At 38.6% G+C, this 20588-nt stretch overlaps 1 protein-coding gene across 7 annotated transcripts in view; it reads left to right on the top strand.

Moving 5' to 3' along the window:
- Arb2a (ARB2 cotranscriptional regulator A) overlaps positions 1 to 20588 on the top strand; it is a 464203-nt gene that overhangs the window by 306352 nt on the left and 137263 nt on the right. For 6 of the 7 annotated variants that reach the window (XM_059276570.1, XM_059276574.1, XM_059276573.1 and 3 more), the window contains 2 exons: positions 14614 to 14730; positions 20132 to 20216. In XM_059276570.1, the coding sequence (XP_059132553.1) occupies positions 14614 to 14730; positions 20132 to 20216 (202 nt within the window). Of the gene's footprint in view, positions 1 to 3642; positions 3764 to 14613; positions 14731 to 20131; positions 20217 to 20588 lie in introns of those variants that run through there. The other variant, XM_059276575.1, reaches the window with a different exon arrangement.

The following is a 20588-nucleotide window of genomic DNA, read 5'->3' as shown; positions in this document are numbered from 1 at the left end:
TTATTAACTATAAAAATAGTGTAAGAAATTCAGCTTGCACTACTGTCAATCTGGTACCTTTTATGAACTGCTTAAAAATTCTAAAAATGTAAATGAAGTAATTAACCTGATATGAAGCAATGGCATATAATTGACTTTCTAAATTAGTGAACTACTGACTCTTTATTATATCGTTGCTGTTTTATAGGATTTCATATTGGCTAAATTGGCTACTTAACAAAAGGTGTGATGTAACAAAATCTTGCCTTGTATCACAATTCATGCAGACACTTATTAAATATCTTATACTGTGTAAGCTAAGTACTATGTTTATTTTAAATTACTGCTGTGTGATTATTTCAGGCTCATGGATTTGCAGCAGTTTCATAATAGTAGGATAGAGGCTGCAAATCATGGGCTCAACTGGTAGAATGCCACCACCTGTGTGTGTGTGTGTGTGTGTGTGTGTGTGTGTGTGTGTCAGAGAGAGAGAGAGAGAGAGAGAGAGAGAGAGAGCTAAGGAAGGACAGAAGAGTTCTCTCTGCCCAGCATCACCTTCCTCAGTGGCACTTCTCAGTGCACCTGGACATCGGATCTGTCATCAGATGACAGATGAGAGGCTTCAGTTCTGTCCCTTTAGCGAGGTGAAGCCCTGCTCTGGTGTTTTCATTTAGGGTGGACATCGATAGAGGACACTTAGTGTGCAATGACTCTTGTTTATGGTTCACTAGTGTGTGAACTCAGAGATGTTCTGTTACTAATGTAGTGCGTGTGCATGTTCACTGTCTAGGAAATGATGTGCAGCCATATACCTGCAAGGAAACGGCTACTTTTAACCCAGTCTCATCTTTCTCCTACCCAGCTTTCATAGGGTATCTGTAAAAAATAAAGTTCCTGAAAGCCCTGTCTCAAAATGTAATATTTCAAATGTTTATTTCTGCACAATTGTGTTTTAAAACCCCTTCTTTAAAAATTGTCCTATACATGTTGATCAGTGTGGTGTACATTTATTTTTTATAAGAAACTCTAGTTTTATTTTTAATCTAATGTAAAATTTAAATCTGAACAATTTCACAGCTATTGCCTCTTTTTTTTCTTTCATTGAAAATAGATTTTTTTTTCATACAGTATAATGTGGTTTCCCTTCCTTTATTCCTCCCAGTTCCCCCCCACCTCCCCACCCATCTGGAGCCACACCCTTTCTGTTTTACTTAGAAAACAAACAGGCATGTCGGAAATAAATAGAAATAAATCCAAATATGATCAAGGAACCAAACAAGAAAAAGAACCCCAAAAAAGCATTAGAAACACACAGGTTCATTCACTCAGGAATCCCATAAAACCCCAAACTGGAAGCCATAATATGTACACAAAGGACCCACAATGCAGAAAAAATAAACAGCCCTGGCATAACTTTATGAGACAAAGAGCCTTCAAAGATGCCACTGAGTCCATTTTGTGTTGACCATCTGCTGCTGGGCATGGGCTCCACCACTTAAATGGTGTTCTAAGTAGTTGATTGAATAAAAATGTCTTATAGAAACAGTGTTTGCTTGAATGTTGAAACAGAAACAGAAGTCTTGGGTATTTAATGCAAGTTCCTAGGTAGTGCAGCCATCTAGAGACCCTTGTTCAAATATTTTCAAATAGTACATGAAGCCAGTTACTTACAGTTACAATACTGTCTTTTACCCATCTAAAAATGGTTGTCAGCCTGTCATTTTTTTTACAGTAACTACAATAATTCACACTTGATCAGCATATCCTAATTTAAGAACATTCAAGGATTTTCATTTAGCTGATCAGGAGCTGCCCCCCCCCACACACACATACAGACCATATCAGTACCACCATTTTACTTGTGAAAATCAGCCTACATTGAAGAAAAGTGATTAAATGAAGATACCTTGAATTTCTAGAAGCAAAAAGTTAGAAACATTTGAAAACACAGAGCAACTGTGTTCCAGAAATGAGTCAAATGTTTGTGTCTTTGGTTCACAGGTTTACAAAGCACAGTTTTGTTTCATCCATATAAGGAAGAAGGCTGAAATTTGAAAAGCTCGCTGATTGCTCTTCAGTGACACCTCTCAGACCATGTGTTGTTACCCTAAAGCTTGATCTTGTCTCAGAACATGTGGAATAGTGACTTTTCTGTACTTCATTTGAAGTTAAGATTACTTCGTACATAAGTCCACTCAAGTCTGAAGTCACATCTAGCTTAACCTTTAATGTCTGTGTGTTAAACTGTGCTTCACCTGACACACATTCCATGGGAAATTTTGAAAATCCAATCATTCCCATTGGACTTACAGAATACAATTTGAAATTTGGGTTTGCTTTTCCGTAGTCAACACTTGTAATTCTTTGAGTTTTTTTTTTTTTTTTCCATGATCTCTAGCTGGGGAATAATGAAAAATTTAGTGAGATAATATGTGTGAGACTGTGAAATGATTTAAATCTAAGAGAAATCTATTTGGTCCGTTAGACATTCACAATATAAATCATAATGTGATTATAAAATGCACAAGTCAGAGAGTAGAGTGCTAGGCACACTAGAAAGGCAGTTTGGGCTTAATCAGACTGTAAGCAGAAGCTGGGCTTTCTCTCTTGCTGTGGTGGACTTGCATTTCAATTGGGAGTTCCCTGCCCCAGCTCTTAGGACTGTCTGCTACATCAGGATCCCATAAGTCACTTGGACCCAAAGATGGACTCATATGGGACACTAAAGGCCGAGCTGTCTGGACCCAACTTTGGACAACACTGAAGGACCCCTGATTTAGACCCACCCTAGAGTTGTACATGGGTATTACTGGGCCTTCAATACCCTCCCCACCCCCACTGCCCATCATGTCATTCTTTACTCTTCATCGTCTGTTAATTTATAGGACTGCCTTTCAGAGCTATCTTGCAGGCTAGATTGAGAAATACAACATGTAATGTAAAATGTTTCTAAATCTTCAAACAAGATATATCTCTAGCTTCCTAAGCACCCTTCCCTGATATAGTTCATTCCTTTAAATACACACCCTTCCACAAATAACTTTTGAGAAATCATTGTGTGTTAGTATGTTATGTTCTAGTCAGTGGGAAGCAAATAAGAATGTGGTGTTAGCAAAATGTGAACTTGACCTCTAAGAACCTACATTTTAGCAGGAAAGAGGCAGTAAGCAAATGATTTTCCAATATTGTAAATATTTCTGAAAAGAAAATATAGGCTATAATATGCAACAATAAGGACATAGGATTGAGAGTCAAATGGTGTAGCTGTGCATGTACTATGTGAACATGGGAAAATTACTTAATTTTCCTTACCATCAATTTCCTTATATATAAAACAAGTGTACAATCTCTCAACTACCCGCCTACTTAAAAAATAGTTGTTCTGCCGGGCGGTGGTGGCGCACGCCTTTAATCCCAGCACTCGGGAGGCAGAGGCAGGTGGATCTCTGTGAGTTTGAGGCCAGCCTGGTCTACAGAGCGAGATCCAGGACAGGCACCAAAACTACATGGAGAAACCCTGTCTCAAAAAAGCAAAAAAAAATAAATAAATAAAAAATAGTTGTTCTAAATACAGAGACCCACAACCAGGCATTATGCAGATAGTGACAGACCTTGAAATACTCAGCCCTAAAAGGAATGTCTCCACCAAATCACTCCCCTCAGGGCTCAGAGAACCCTGCAGAAGAGGAGGCCGAAAGAGTATAAGAACCAGGGAGATGGAGGAAGCCAGGAGAACAAGGCCCTCTGTGTCAACATGATCAAAGCTCATATGAACTCACAGAGACTGGAGCAGCATGCACAGGCCTGCATGGGTCTGTACCAGGTCCATCGCATCTGTATTATAACTTCCAGTTTCATGTTTTTATGGTGTTCCTGAGTGTGCAAGTGAGTGGGTCTGTTTGTGCCTTTTCTTGTGCTCTTCCCCCCCCCTCCTTTTTTTTGGCGAATTCCAATGTGTTAGCTTTCATTTTGTCTTGCTATATTTTTATTTTATTATTGTCTCTTAGAAGCCTGTTTGTTTTCTAAAGCGAGACAGAAGGGGGGTGGATCTGGATGGGATGGAATGTGGAGAGAAACTGAAATGAGTAGAGGAAGGGGAAACTGTGACCAGGATATATTATGGGAGAATGGAAAAATCTATTTTCAATGAAAAAATTCCATGGTATACATGTAATTTACCACTTATTAAACATTAAAGAAAATTTCCACACTGAAAATAAATGTTTCTGTGAAGTTAGACAGATGTATATATATACTCAATTAATGGCCTATACAGGACATACATGGATCCATTTCCCTCCTAAATTGTGAACTCTTACTACAGGTCAGAAAACATCTATTACAACGGTTTATAAATGAGAATATGATTTTTTCTGTTCATGCCGTATCACAGAGTTTATAGTTGTTAAAGTATATTTAAAATAATATAGGTAATAAGAATTTTGTTTTATATTTGTATTACATTATTATTTATTTTTTGTACATGTATATATGTGTGTGGGTTTGCATGTGCCATACATATGATTACACATGGAGGTCAAGGGACAACTTGTGGGGATCAGCTTTTTCCTTCTGTGGGTCCCAGGGATTGAAGGAAAAAAATCTCATTCCTTTATCTTCTGTTTTCCAAATGTAAAGACTAAGTTATGCAGTCCACCTTCATGATTGGAACTCTGTTCCCAGTGAATATTCCCTACCACTATTCAATCTATAGCAATTTTTTTTCTGCAAATTCTCAAACCATTGAATATATGGTGATTCTTGAGTACTTACATACTAATAAGTACTTAATAGTGTACCCAAGTGTTTCTAGAAGAAATCAATCAACAAAAGCTCAGAACTGATTTTAACTGGATATTATAAATATGAAGTAATTTGTGTCAGAATTACTTAGTATCAAATATATCCATAAACTGGTAATTAATATATCATTTTTAATCCCAGCTACCACCATTTAAATGTCTCTCTTGCTAAGGCTGCCTTATACTTGGAGGTTGACAGTGTTTATTTCTTACTTATAACATGTCTTTTTCATATACATTCATTATAATTGCCAAATCCATGTTTTATAATATCTTGCCTTCTATGGTCTATCTTATAAAATCAAACCTCTTTATCAAATAAGCCATTGTGAGCATTTCTTAAACTATTTACTTAGTACTGATATTCTTTTTTTTTTACAGTTTAATTGACTCTGATATGAGATTCTGGCTGGCTGTCTTCTTGGTTCAGAGAGTATGTTTTCAGTTACTGTCTTTTCCTTTCACATTGTGTAGTCTTGTAAAGTGCTCATCCTCTCTTTCAACTCCCAGACTATCAGTACCTAAATGCTGCCTTTTTTCCCCTTTCCTTTAAACCTCCCTTACTCCTGTCTTTTTCTGCTTGCAGAGGTCTGCCCATGGCAGCATGGCGAGGCAGGAAAGGAAAAGGAAGTTATTGCTGCTCTCTTCTGACTGCCTGCAATAATAAATCACAGTTTGCCATTCCCTATCTATGGCTGGAGACTTATCTTCATAAATGCCTGTGACCCAAAAAGCTTCAGTTTACAGGCCCTACCCCTCGGTGTCCTTGCCTGTGGAGAACTTTTCCTTCCTGAAATGAGACAAAGGCTGCAAGAATTGGAGCTAGAACTTCAAAGCACAGGAAAAGAGAATGTTGTCTTATCCTGTTGCTGTAGTGGAGACCCAGCTGGCCATGTTTACCTAACCAGGGGGTGAGACTGCCTGTCCATCCGTGAGGGAGGGTCTCTGCAAGCGCTGAGGTGCACTCTTAGCTTTGAATTTAGGAACCTTTTAAAATACTTGTCCTTCATTTTTCGACATGGCTTCTTTTCTTTTTAAAGAGTTTCACACAAGCACAAAATGTGTTTTGGTCAAAGCTACCCTCCATTTCCTCCTTTCCAATTTCTTCTCTTCCCCACCATCCCACCAGTAGTCCCTCTCAATTTCATGTGTTTTTGTTTTTTTTTTTTTAACCCACCAAGCCCTGTTAACTACGTAAGCTTGGAGCATATACTTAAATTATTAATCATTCAGCAGAATGAGAATCGCTTTTAGTGTCTGTACTATATTACAGTGACCAAGTTAATTTCTGTCCAGGCCAGAACACTTGCTTAGTGAAAAAGAGTGCTAATGTTTGCAATAGTTTAACAGATCCGCTCCAGTCTGCCCGGTGCAACTGGAAATGTGTGGCCATCCTGTCTATACCAAATGATTGCTCTGAAAAACATGTTAGCAAGCCCAAATCACTTTATACATTTGAAGAGATGGGGATACAGATTGATAGAGCAGTTTTCTGACCCTTCAAAATTTTCCTCCCTTAGCATGAATTTTGTTGTCACTGAAGATACGTTGATACCATATCTCAAAGGAATTGTGCACTAAAAACATGGAAATGAATGTGAGAGTAGAGGTCATTAATAGCTGGCATCATTATATCTACCATAAAATGCCTTGTCCTCCATTTACTTGGGAGGTAACTACTACTGTTATTTTCATTTGAGGGTTTCAACAATGACTGAAAAAACTTCAAGACTTCACAGCTCCTTTGCTGCCTGCTTTTAACTCTAACACTACACTGCCTTCCTCTGGACACACTTTAAATCTCAGGGCTTATCCTTAGAAAATTGTACATACACTGCTTCCCTGGCTTAGCGGGGCTGCACGTGTTGCCACACTTCCTTGCCGTCTCCAGTCTTCCGGAAAGGTCTTCCAAGTGTTAGGAAGATAGAGTTGCCACAGTGCTGCCCAACAGTGCTGCCCTCACTTCCGGTGCTTGGTGCTGAGGCTGCTCTCGTACTCTGATTGTAGGATTTTAAGGAAACATAATAATTAGCACTTTCCTATCACTGACCCATGCCCTTATAGAAGTATTGCCTCACCGGTATCAAGGATAAAAACAGCCCTACATAGAGCTTTTCCTTATGGAAAGATGTTTTGGAACATAATGTTGGTCATTACATGCATTTCTGGACTGAGCATTTATAGGGAATGGAGACATGGAACAGTTTGTGCTGCACATTTGCATAGATTACCTGTTGTGTGCTGAATGTCCTATCTGCTGCTGCTTTTTCCTCATGTAATAGTCAAGATGATGCTGTAATTGAAGTACGTTTATCATCTCTGTTGATATTCTCATGATAAAATTGAAGCACAGAGAAGAAGTCAAAATAATTTATTTAAGGTATCTTTCCTGGAATTGGTTGAAGCAAGTATCTGATCCAGGGAATCTGACTCTAAAGTCCTTAAATTTAAATTATGAACACTTCTTATGTGATAACTTTTATTCCATAAAAATAGGAAATGCATATTTGAAGTGTGAACTGTGAGAGCTAAGTGTGATTTTGGTCTGAATTTCCTGCTGGACAGCTTTGTCTTCACATTTCATCTACTGAAATTTGTGTGTCTCATTATCATCACCAGAAGAGCCAGCACCCTGGAGGACAGAGTAAAAATGTGAATGTTAGAGAGAGATTTGTGTTGTATGTTACTGGGTTAGGCTTAACCAAAAGAAGGAAGAAGGAGAAGTTGTCTCTGCCACTGACATAACAGAAAAGATTGCCAAACCCAGTGCTGGCTGATTGGCACGTTGGTACCCAGCATGGGATGCTGTTTGATAGGGACTATCCAGGAAGAGTGTAAGTGAGGGGAGAGGGGTGTGTGAAATATGGATGCTTATCAAACCACATACCAGCTATCTTCAAGAAGAAACACTTCACAGAGGTACAGTGAAAGGATTAATGGTACTAGCTCTTACTACTCTTTGCACTTTAGAAACTGCTTAATCTGAATTCTTAACCAGTGGATCTCTAGAGGGAGCTAATCTATTTATATACACATGTTTCTTTAAAAGATACCACAAAGCTCAGCTGTGCTACTAACCAGAACAGTGATGTATCTATGCTCACACAGTAGTCATGGCCGATGGGTTTATAAACTGCAGTCATGTCAGAGCCTAATCTGAAGGAACATGCGTTGTTTGATTTCCTTTTAGAATACTGTTTCCTGTACAAGACATTCACATGCTGTAACCCTCAGTACATATGTGTAACACATGTCATAATGTAAAATTAATGCATGCTTTTTCTGACAGAAAACTTTTAACATATTTCCCTCATGTTTAAAACATTCTCTATAAAAATGGAGATATGCCCTGCACATGCATGCACACACCCCTACACCCAACCCCTAGTGGCCTCTTTCAGGAGGGCTCTTGGGCTTTAAAACATGAGGACAAGTAAATAGCCTGAAGGCCAGAAATGCAGGAAGTAAAATCATGACTTCTTTTATGTTAGAGTGAAGCCATTCCAGTTCAGAACCCCCTCCTTTAGGGTAGGAGTACCCTTTGGGGGTTATTTAATTCCCAAAATCTGAGACCCAGAATGAAAGATATGCTGAAGACTTCGCAGCAGGACATCCTTAAGATGTCAACTTCTTCCTGCTTCAAATAAAATCAAGGCATGTCTTTGCCTTAATTTAATTTAAATTACATTAATTTTTTCCATTTCTTTGATTCTTTGACAGTTTCATACATGTATATAATGAATTTAAGTAGTTTTCATTTCCAGTTCCTTCTCTAATTTTTCTTCCTCTTCTGCTGAAATTGTTCTTCCCAAGTCCCCTCCTACTTTCATGGCTTCTACGTGTGTGACACATTAAGTTTCATTAAAGTCACATGCACCAGCATTCGAAGGAGATTATTTACTGGAGCATGGGCAGCTTATGAGTGGCTATACCACTAAAGAAAATGGCATCCCCTTCCCCAGCAACTCTGAACTGTTCCCTAATCTCTCAGGGAAGGCCTCTCCCCATCTGTGAAGTGTTGCTGGGTCCAGACTTCTGAATAACCACAGCTTCAGTGATCCCATGAACAAACACAATGGCCATGGCACAGTGTTTTGGGCTCTTTTCTGGGAAAAAAACAAAAAACAAACAAAAAAAAACCAACTCTTTGTAAAGTTCCAGAAGAATGAAATCTGGAGGAAAGTCTAAATTTAACCATACTGAAGGGAGACTGAACCTTTAGAATGGTATGAAGCATCTAGATTTGGCCGAGAATTTATTAAAAGAGTGTCAGATACATCAGTAAGAGTTTTGGGGGAAACATAGTGAAGTCAGCTCGTGTCAGGAAAGGCCTACATGCCTGCTGGAAGAAGACAGCAGCCCTGCAGAGAGGCCAGGCCTTGTGTGGAGAGAAAAAGGGTAATGGCTGCTGACCAGGGCCCACTGTTCCTCATCCTGCCTCATGATCTTCTAGGCCCAGCAGTCTGACCATGGTTGCTTAAGACTTCAAAACTTACCTTAGAGGAAAAAGCAAGATAAATGGGTTCCCCATTTCATTTCAGCCCCATCAAAAATGTGACTAATATGAGCCCCAATACAGATGGCATATGCTTTTGACCCGTTCAAAGTACTTGCTATTGAGTGGATTAAATTTTTGTTAGACTAGGAACATACAAAATTATGGTGATATTTTATTTGTATGTTAAGAAATAAAGTTGCCTGGGGATCAGAGGTCATAGCCATTAAGCAGAAGTCTGGCAGTGATAGCACACGCCCTTAATCCAATCACATGGTAGGTGGAGTCTGTGTGTTCAAGGACACAGACAGCATGGTGACACACACCTTTAATCCAAGTACCAACCATAAACGACCTGGAGGTCTGTATAGACAAGCAGTGACAAGAAAGTCATGTCATTGGGTTTAGAGCCAATGAGAAGGCAGAACAGAAAGGCAATAAAAATACAGACACACAGGAAGTAGGTCTCTTGCTCAGGAGAAGGATGGCAGCGGCATCTTAGTGGTCTTAGCTCTTGGCTTCTGCTCTCTGATCTTTGGGCTTTTAACTCTGCATTTGGCTCTGTGTTTCTTATTTAATACGACCATTTAGAATTACATCTACACAAAATAGTGAATGTGAAAGCAGATTAATTTACATTGAACCTAAATTGAAAGAAATATAAGGAGATCACTGGGTAGAATTAAGAAGAGGAAAATCAAGTGATAGGATAAAATATCTTATACACTAACATCAATTTAATTTATAAAAATAATTTCCTTTTAGTCTATACATTATTTAGTTCAGAACTGTAAATAAATTTTAAACACTCTTGATTTTGAGGGTTTTTTTGTTGGAACTGGTTCTTATCGTGGCATGTTTGTTGATTTTTCAAAATTTCTTACTTATTTGGAGTCACTTTTTTAAATTATTTTTTAAATCCCAAATGCTGTTGAAGAGTTAATCAATTATTTATTTATGACAATAACATCATAATTTGCTAAAAAGTATCCATTGTGATATCTATGCATATAAACATATATGTATTTGTATATGTGAGTGTATGTATGCATGCAACAGTGCACATCTTCAATCAGGCCTCAGTTGTCTTGTCTTAATACCTATGAGTCCTATGACCATTTTCTTCTTTTTTTCTTTTTATTAAGAAAATTTTTTCATTCATTTTACACACCAATCAAAGATCCCCATCTTCCCTCCTCCCGCTCCTGAGCCTCCCCCCTCAACCCACCCCTTCCCCCCACACACAAGAAGGCAAGGCCTCCCATGGGGAGGAACATCCAGTAGAGGCAAGTCCAAGCCCTTGCCCCTGCCTCAAGGCTGCAAGAGGTGTCCTATCAGAGGTAGTGGGCTCCAAAAAGCCTGCTCATGCACCAGGGATGGATTCTGATTCTACTGCCAGGGGCCCCCCAAGCAAATCAAGCTACACAATTGTCTCGCCATACAGAGGGCCTAGTCCAGTCCCATGCAGGCTCCACAGCCATTGATTCAACTTTCATGAGTTCCCACTAGTTTGGTTTGGTCATCTCTGCATGTTTCCCCATCATGATCCTGATGTACTTGCTCATAGAATCCCTCTTCTCTCTCTTTGACTGGACTCCTTGAGCTCTGCCTGGTGTTTGGTTGTGGATCTCTGCATCTGCTCCCATCAGTCATTGGAGAAAAAATCTGTGATGACAGTTAGGGCATTCACTGATCTGATCTCTGGGACAAGCCAGTTCAGTTCAGGCACCCTGTTCACTATTTCCAGTCCAAGCTGGGGTCATCCTTGGGGATTCCTGGCAACTTCCCTAGCACCGGGTTTCTCTCTATCCCCATGATGTCTCTATCATGGTATCTCTCTCATTGCCTTTCCACTCCCTTCCTGTTCCAGTTCAACCATCCCATTCCCTTATGTTCTCAACCTCCATCCCCTACCGTCCATTGCCCACCTCTCACCCCCAGTTTACTCATGGAGGTCTCATCTATTTACCCTTTCCAGGGCACTCCATGGGTCCCTCTTTGGATTTTTCTTGTTAGCTAGCTTCTCTGGAGTTGTGGGTTGTGGCTGTGACCATTTTCTTAAAAGTTCTCAGGCTGTTTCTTTATCATTTTAGGGGAAACGGTATGTTTAACATAAACTTAAGTAGTATTTATGAATACAATAAATTAAGAATTCTTACTAATTAATATATTATTTGCTTTAAAATTTATTGGATAGTTTTCAGATATAAATATTATACACATAAAAATATCGATTGTAAGTTTACCATTCATTGTAGGGAGTAGAGGAAGCCCTGAATGTGTGAACTCCTGAATGGATGTGTGTTGTTGACATGTTCCTCAGACCTATTAGAGACAAGCAAAGCCTGCCCTCTGCATGAAGCATAGAGGGGCAGCAAAGCCTTCCTCTAGTCTGAGTGAAAATGTTGATAGTGTGTGCAGAAAATGTCCACTGTATCTTTCTCTCCTCAGATATTTGTGGCTGGAGACTGCTCTGCTGCAGAGACTACTCCTGCCAAGATTAGCTAAGCCTGCCTTCATAGCTCAGCTTTTCACTGTACGCATACCTGTCATTTCTGTGCTCCCTCCCACCGTGTCGGGTTACTCTCTGGGGCTGTGTAAGGACATGGCAGTGCATAAGAACCAAGCCATGGAACTTTAGGATGTTAACTATATGAATTATCATAATCTTTATCACTTCTGTTGACTGAAGTTGATACAACCTGAAATGGATAGCATTGTTTCTTTCCAAAAGAGTGGTTATAGATGTTAAATGGATCTTAAGTGTGATTGTCCTAGGGGATCACTTAGTAAGTACCCCATAGTTCATTCAAGAATATGTGGAGACTCTTGATTGCAAAGCCTTGCCATTTTTAGAGACTAACAGACCCATTGAGAATCTCATGAAAGCTAAGGATCACTCCCCAGAAAAGTACTCATATGAACATAAAATTACAGTGTACACATGTATGGATTTTAATTAAATACCAGTATTTCCATCTTAGGTGGGCATGTAGAACTTCAGTGATATGTCTGTTTCCTTTTCAGATTTCTGGACTTCCCAACACATTACTATGTTATAAATGATGATCTATAATTTATTTTCCTGTCTAGCTGTGCTCCACCCATCCTTCATTTTACTATATTCTTTCTAAGATCTGTGAGTTCTTAAACATCTCTGATGTAGTCTCCTAGAGAGTAGTCTCCACTCTGCTTCAGTGTTTTCCCAGCTCACACAGCGTTCAGCACTGAAGTGGGGAGGGAGGCTGAAGCCAGGCCAGCAATGCCAACAGAAGTGCTGCCTTTGGACACAAGTGCAGCCACGTGGAGTCCCATCACTGCTGAATCAGGTTGCAGCCATGTTGAGACAGAAGGAAATAGACTGATTTTATACCGTCAAAAGAATCAAATATTTGAGATTCTTTGACATAGGGTTCATATGTGAATTTCTCTTTAAGATTTTCAGGAATTTGACCATTCTACATTTCTAAATGTGAATATCAGACTGATTTTTAAACTGCAAAGCAGAGTTTTACAGAACTGTACGGCTGTGTCATTTGGGCTATAATATGAAATGAAGGGTTGCACATGAGCACGTCAGGTGTGTGAAGTGCCTGATGGATGGTCTCGGGTCACTCACCTAACGACTGCATCATTCCAGTTTGTGGAGTTTCAACCCACAGACACTGAGCATTTGCACTGAGTCCTTATCCTGTTCATTGCTTAGTTTTATTTCATTTTACAAGTGGCTGTCGAGATTTAGGGTCTTCAGATAATACCGTAAGTAAATCTGCATATGGTAACAACAACCACAATAAAACCCAGGCCCAAAATTTTGAGCACATCAGAAAAGGGTTTTCTTAAATGTGACCTTATCAATTGCTTTAGCTCTCTTTGTGTTTTCATGTTTAGGAAAAGAAAGTAAGGACATAACATTTCATCCTTAGCCAGATGTATTCACTATTGTGTGATTTTTTAAATTATCTGATGTTGATGCACTGTTTTATATTCTAGTGCCAATAGTGATCCAGTGAAAAATTAAAGAAGGTAGCATACTCGTTAGTAACTAATAATGAAGTATTTAACTGGATTGTTATATGATTTAAGCCTTTAAGATGCTGCTAATTCAGGGGGTGTTTTTCTGTGAGACTATGGTATTGCATATGAATATTAATTTTAGTATCTTGTTGTTATAGAAAATATAGGCACACCAAAATACAAAAGTTTTAGGTGCAAAAATGCTGCTGAGGTAAAGATGCTTTTTATGTAATTTTCATTAATAGGTATGAAATGCAGAGTTTAATCTGAGAGAGGATTGATTTTGAGATGATTACTTCAGAATATGAGAGAGAGTCTTCTATCTGGACTTGTAGCTTACAGTGTTCTTTGCGTGAGCTTTCTTTACCGTTCACAGTTCTCTGTTTTGTTAAAGTACACTATTATGTTTTTGATGGACAATTCATGCGGATTAGCAGCAAATGATGGAGAAGCAGTAACTGCCCTTTTTCATCAGTGTGGGGACACCAGTGGAAAGTACAGCATTGCAACAGAACACGGGCTTTAGTTTTTGTTACGTTTTCTTACGTTTTGTTATGCCACATCAGGCAGTCCAGTATTCACAGATTGAAATAGCTTTTGCTTCATTTGATATACAATTTTTATTTTCCATTTTCTTATTTGGCTGGCCACTGATGAAGTAGTCAGTGTCTCAAGCCAGGCAAAGTCCTTCTTTCCAGAAGATAGTAAATTTCATAAATATAACATTGTGTAGGGAGAAGTTAAAAATGTAATAGTTTGCCAACATAACAAAACATATCACAAAGCAAAATAGTATCAATAGACTGAAAGAGAATAGTTTTGGGGGAAGTATCAAAATCACCAAGGAATTGCAGGGCCATGGTAAAGAGCAAGCCAGTTAAATTGGAGAACTAAAACAAGGCACCTTTCTTCACCAGTGCCACTGCTTGAAAATGAGGAGAAGCCAGTCCTGAGGAGCTGACAGTGAGCCCCAGGTGCCGACTTCCCTGAAGCCCTGAAGTGGGAAGTGATGGAAGGAATTGATAAAAGAAACCCTCAGGGATCCCCTGTGATCCCTTTAATCCTTGAATTGTCAAGCCACATGGAAAATAATAGAGCTATGTCCTTCCAAGACTTAAGTGGTATTAGCTTTTTGAAAGAAAATGTTGGCCTTTTCATATCCATGGACAAGAATAGGATATGTATTCAAACAGAAAAGAGTAACTTTGAGCCAAAGATGCATGTCTCTTTTTATTTTTAATATAGTATTGTCTATGACTAAGCAGCCTGTATCAGGAAGAAAAATTAGAGTCTATGTTTTATTTTTCTTTTTTAAAACAGATGATTCAACGAGAAGCAGATGTAAAAAGTAAGGTGACTGCTGTGGCATTGACAGACTCTGTTCACAATGTGTGGCATCAAGAAGCTGGCAAAACCATCCGAGAATGGATGAGAGAGGTGAGGCATAGTTTTGTTCAGTGCTGAGATGAATGGACATGAGCCTTTGTGTCTGGAGTCCCCACCAACTTATATTGCCTCCCACCCTACATTCTCTAGAGACAGAATATTGAGATAGAATAAAAAGTCTAGATACAGTTAAAATAATAAAAGAAATGTTTTAGAAGAACAAAACTTTTTGAAAGCATCCATTCTGCTCACTACTGAAGAGAATATTATGTGTGTATACAGTATGCATTAGAATTTTAGCTGAAAAGGGGCTTGACGTTATGATTCATATTCCCTACTGTTTAATTTTTCTGGCTGTTTAGTATTGCAAAATACTTAATTACCAGAAAGAAGTTTCATGTAATTCAGTCTTGTCCTTTCCTTCTGGAAATGTGATCAGGATGTGCCACAATGAAATTGATTGGCTCAACACTGCCAGTTGGGGTAGAAGCAGTAAAAAGCTGAATGGAGATTGTTAGAGTTTCCTGAGCTGGCCATGGCCCCGCTTCCATCTAGGGAAGCTGCTTATTGCATGTCCCCGCTGAGTCTGACAACTAACAAGGATCTACCCATCATGGTCCATGTCTTTTGCAAAATCTTGAGTTTGTTATTCAGTCCATTGATCCTATTACAGACGTCCAGCTGAAAATTCCATTATGTTTATATTTACCTTGCTGATATTATAAGAATTTGACATTAGCCTCCTGGTACTATATCAGTAGTGATCATATACGTCAGTAATCTCCCAGCTATAGTACTTACTCCTGTGCATTCTTTTCCCATTAGAAGTTCTTTATGAAAGTCAATCTAAGTGACAAATGCTCACACACACACACACACACACACACACACACACACACACACACACACGTTCTTACATAAACCCACACACAAAAAGATTAAAATATTTGGAAAATATCCTTCCTCCTAACAAACACTTCTAGCTATGGAAGAGAGTGCCCCTGTGTTTTTTCCTGTTGATTAACTTCAATATCTTACCAAATGCTGCCTTAAATTTAGAAGTAAAACAGTGCTAGCAATTGCTTAGTCAATCCTACTATAATAGAGACTGGTGAAGTCATGGCTTCGGTTATTTCATAAGTCACAAATGAATGTGATAAAGTTATTTATATTAAGCAGTTTTACTATGAAGCTCTTAAATATTTCAAACCTATCAATTTAGCAAACAACAGACTAAAAATTATACTTGTATATTATTTAATTTTAAAATACCATTTTCTCTTAAAGAAGGATCAAAGAAGACTACTTTAGCAATCCCTTGAACAAAACCTTTCTCAGATGAAAGACCAAGTGTGGATGCTAAACCGTGAGGAAGGGTCAAAAGTGCCTGGAGGGACCCTTAACGGGACTTCTCTAGTGAGGTCCTCATACTGTTGATGATGAGTGTGTGACATGCCCCTGACCTGAAATTCTGTAGCCAAGCCAGAAATAACAGTTCTACATGATGATCATGCACCCTTCCTGATACCCTTCAACTCTGAGTGTAAGCCTGTCTTAGTTAGGGTTTCTGTTGCTGTGAGGAGACACTGTGACCGTGGCAACTCTTATAAAGGAAAACATTTAACTGAGATGAAGCCTTACAGTTTTAGAGGTTTAGTCATTATCATCATGGCAGGGAGCATGTTGTACAGGCAGACATGGTGCTGGAGAAGGAGCTGAGAGCCCTATATTAACAGGAAGTAGTCTGAGGTACTAGGAGTAGCTTGAGCATGGGAGACCTCAAAGTCCACCCCCACAGTGACACACCAACAGGGCCACACCTCTGAATAATGCCACTCCATTTGGGAGGCTGTTTTATTTCAAACCACACCACTAGGCCCTAGAAACATAACCTGGTCAATGATACACAATCATGTTTAAGGCACAAGAACTTCACATTAAAGATCAGCCTTTAAGGCCATAATTATTTACAATGCATGCAAGTGTAATAAACACGAGTAAAAACCTGACTGAACCAGTAAAGCAAGCTTCTCTAATATCTTGCACAGAGTTAGCACTTATCTTTTTCTTTTTACATACATCTTATTAATTATTTGAGAATTTCACACAATATATTTTGATCATAGTCACACACACACACACCCAAGTCTTCCTATATGTGCCCTCTTCTCCTGCACCTCTGTATTGGGATGGAGAGATGACTCAGCCATTAAAAGCAGCTCACAACCAGCTAAAATTCCAGCTTCATCCAGTATATCTGGTGCCCACGTCTGGCATCTGTGGAAACCTGCACACACATGGCACACACATACACACATTTATTTATTTTAACTTCAAATTCCATATCATGACAAGATGGATCAGTGGATAAAAGCGCCTACTGCACAAACCTAACAAACTGACTTCAATCTGCAGACTCCACAGTGGAAAGCGAGAACACGTGGGCACACACACACATGCACGCACACACACACAAGAAACGAAATTAAAAACTAAACAAGATAAAAACAAAACTTAATTCCATGTCTACTCAAATGTCATCCACCTTGGCACAAGTCAAAGCATGTCACTCAGTACTGTAGCCATTAGACACTTCCCGTTCCTGTGACTGGTCCCCAAGGTATAGATTTTACAAAGGAAAATTTATAAACACAAAAATCTGCAAGGTCATAATCTCGGCATAAGAAACCTTTTACATTGAAACACTTAGCTTTAGTAAACATTCATTATATTGCCTTCATTTTTCCTGTGGACACAGAAATGCTAGTTAAGTGATCCATTCCAATATCTTGCCTCTGGTCAAGGACTCCTGGCTTTACTTAGGGTGCTGCGTGGGTCTCTATGCAGCACTGAGGTCCCTCTGCTCTAACTCCCCTGCTGCATGGGTCTCTGTGCAGCACTGAGGTGCCTCTGCTCTAACTCCCCTTCTTGACTACTCTATGCATCAGAGAATAAGATCTTGGAGGCCAATAACATTACTATGTCTGAAATGCAGGTAATTTTCCTAGATTGTGGCCACCATGATACCTCATCCTCTGTGAAGAACTGGAATAGAGGCCAGTTGGGGAATTAAGGAGAGGGAGAGGTAAACAGTAGAACAATTTGGAAGAAATTTGGTTTTTAAGCCATAGAAACACATCTCAGGGAGGTACATGTGAGACGATGGAGTTCAAGCAGGTAAGTTCCATTATAATCTCTGTACATCTTTGTTTACATATTTCATTGTATTTCACTTTTTTATATAGCAAACATTTTTAACCTGCTTCCTCTATACTTTCCCTAGTGGAACTAAAATGCCACATGAAGAATCACGTGCATGCATGCACGCACGCACGCACGCCGCACGCACGCACGCACGCACGCACACCCTTCCAGCTTGGTTTCCATCGTTTCCAATCCTGTGTAGGTGTTTGTTACACAAGACATCTGGCATCTTCACTTTTAAGCACAGGCCACTTCACTTGTCCCTAATTTTTCAGGAAAGATGAAAGCTTTCAGCATGTGCTGAGATGGAACTAAAATTTCAGAATCATAAATGGTAGCCTGTATTTTTGTTTCAATATTTGAGCCAAAGATGATCTTCTTTTAAAATGGACAAAAAGTTCATTTGGTTCAGCTTTTAAAAGTCAAAGTGAGTTTAAAAAATGACTAATTATCTACAGATTATAATGTGCAGTCACTTTTATTAATACTAGAAAATTGTGTAAGGCATAGTTCTGCATGTATGAGATGTAGGTGATCAGTATTAAGACTGGCATATCACCTGGGTAATAGCCAACTTTCATCAGATTTGGAGGCACTAGTAGGATGAATAATAATTAAAATATATACCTAATCGCTGCCTGTCTGTTGGTAGTGCTAATTGCTGTCATTGAAAAGACTGAATTGCTTAAGAAAAGGGGAGAGAAAGAGAAAGTCATTCTTCATTGAAGCTATCTCCCTGTATCATTGGGAGCCTATTTTTAGTACCTATAGAAGTCATGATTTTTGAATTTATTAGGGGCTGTGATGAATGATAAAACAAATCATCCATTTACATATCTTGACACTGCTTTAGAGAATACTTATTTCTTACAAGCGAGTGTCACATTGTATATAAAAGCTGGCTAATTGTGTGCTAATCTTCTGCATTATCTAGAATTCTCTGATGTGGTAGTCTATCAATGGTAATATTAATTTTGCTTATTTCAAATGTACGAAATATCTTCTAAAAACCCTGTTTCTTTTATAATTTCTACTTCTCTTACATTGTGTAATTTTACATTCAGCTGCTAATTAAGATTAGAAATGCACATTATAGAATATATATCCATTTCAAACCATCAAGCTTTTGTCATACATGAAAAATACTAATATTTTATCTGTTTTAAATATAAAAGGAGTGAAAGCATTTAAGAACATTACTAGATGTGTTTGTTTTCATGGGTTTTTTTTCCAACCCAGTTCAATAGTTTCATTGATCCACTGTTTCTTACAAAAATCTGCCATGCTTTGTGAGCTTCCGTCTGTAATCTCATACAGCAAACCCTTCCTTTATGTTATCCCTGCTCGCTCTGGTCCCAGAACAGTAGGGTTGCCTTGACAAATCTATTCAAAAGCCATTCCTCGGCCTTTATTGGTGGGGACTGGGGCCTTTGAATTTTTCTCCTCACTGCAACACAGCTGACATCTTCTTCCAGACAGAATGAATTAAGGAAATACAATAAGACACTTGATCTACCAGTCAAGGACCCGTCCTCAGTGAGAACGGGTTCCATGGTGCACAGCCAAGGCAGCAAGCATCTAAAACACACAATGCACACTGCTTACCAGGAGAGCAGTCACCCATTTCTCCAGCATGACTGATGGAAGGGCTTCTTTTAAAATAGCATCTGTCTGTGGAGATTCTTTGTGTGTATATCTGTGTTTTGAGTATTTTTAAATCCATATAATCACATCTTTTAAACCAGAATTTAGATCTATATATTTAAGTTTATAGAAGAAATAGAATGTTATTTCATTTATCTGAGTTGCACATCATCATTATCTGAGAGAGTGAGCATTAATATTAAAGTTTTGTGTCCTCAAAAATGGCTACAGTTCTCCAGACTGTATTTGTGTGTAATTTTGATATACCCTTCATTGATGTGGGTCAGAGTAAAAATTAAAAGGGAGTGTGGGCCAAATTTAAGGCTTTTTTCCTTCACATATAACTTTTCTTAAAAATATATCAGATTATACTTTACAGGTTATGTATCTTTGCATCAACACAGATTATTAGCTGAATTAGAAAAGGTAAATTTTTCCACAGTCATTAATAATTAGTGACTGTTTATGTAAGAAAATAATTAAAAATCAATGGAAAATAAATACCCTTCTAGTGATTTGTTTTATAGGACAAATTTATCTCTTTAACTTAAAAATGTGGTTCTTTCAATACTATGTAGTCAACATTGTATCTGTTACATTACAGAACTGTTGCAACTGGGTCTCCAGCTCAGAACCATTGGACACATCTGTGGAGTCCATGCTGCCTGACTGTCCCCGAGTCTCTGCAGGTATGTGTTTGATGAAAGTGGGGAGCATGCTCTGAAGTACAGAAGCATACTGCGGAGATATAACTTCTGTTTTGTGAATTAAATAGATTGTTCTATCTCAAATTATTCATATCACATGTGTCTTGTTTAAGTAGCTTAAAATGCTTATCAACAGACTCAGTAAGATGACTGGGTGAAACACTTCAAGAATAATGTACATAGTTTATACTAGAGCATAGGGAGATGATTCTGTGCCTAAAAGACAAGAACTCAGTAGCCATATAGAACCTCAGAGATATGTTTGTCTCCGAGCACCAATCCCATAATATTTCAAGCAATCATACAGTCTAGAGAAAAATTTACTTTCATGCAAAGATTTTAGGTGGACCTTGT

This window comes from Peromyscus eremicus, chromosome 11 (assembly GCF_949786415.1).
Source record: "Peromyscus eremicus chromosome 11, PerEre_H2_v1, whole genome shotgun sequence".
In the NCBI taxonomy this organism is placed as follows: Eukaryota; Metazoa; Chordata; class Mammalia; order Rodentia; family Cricetidae; genus Peromyscus; species Peromyscus eremicus.
This window is presented reverse-complemented; position numbering and strand designations above follow the sequence as displayed.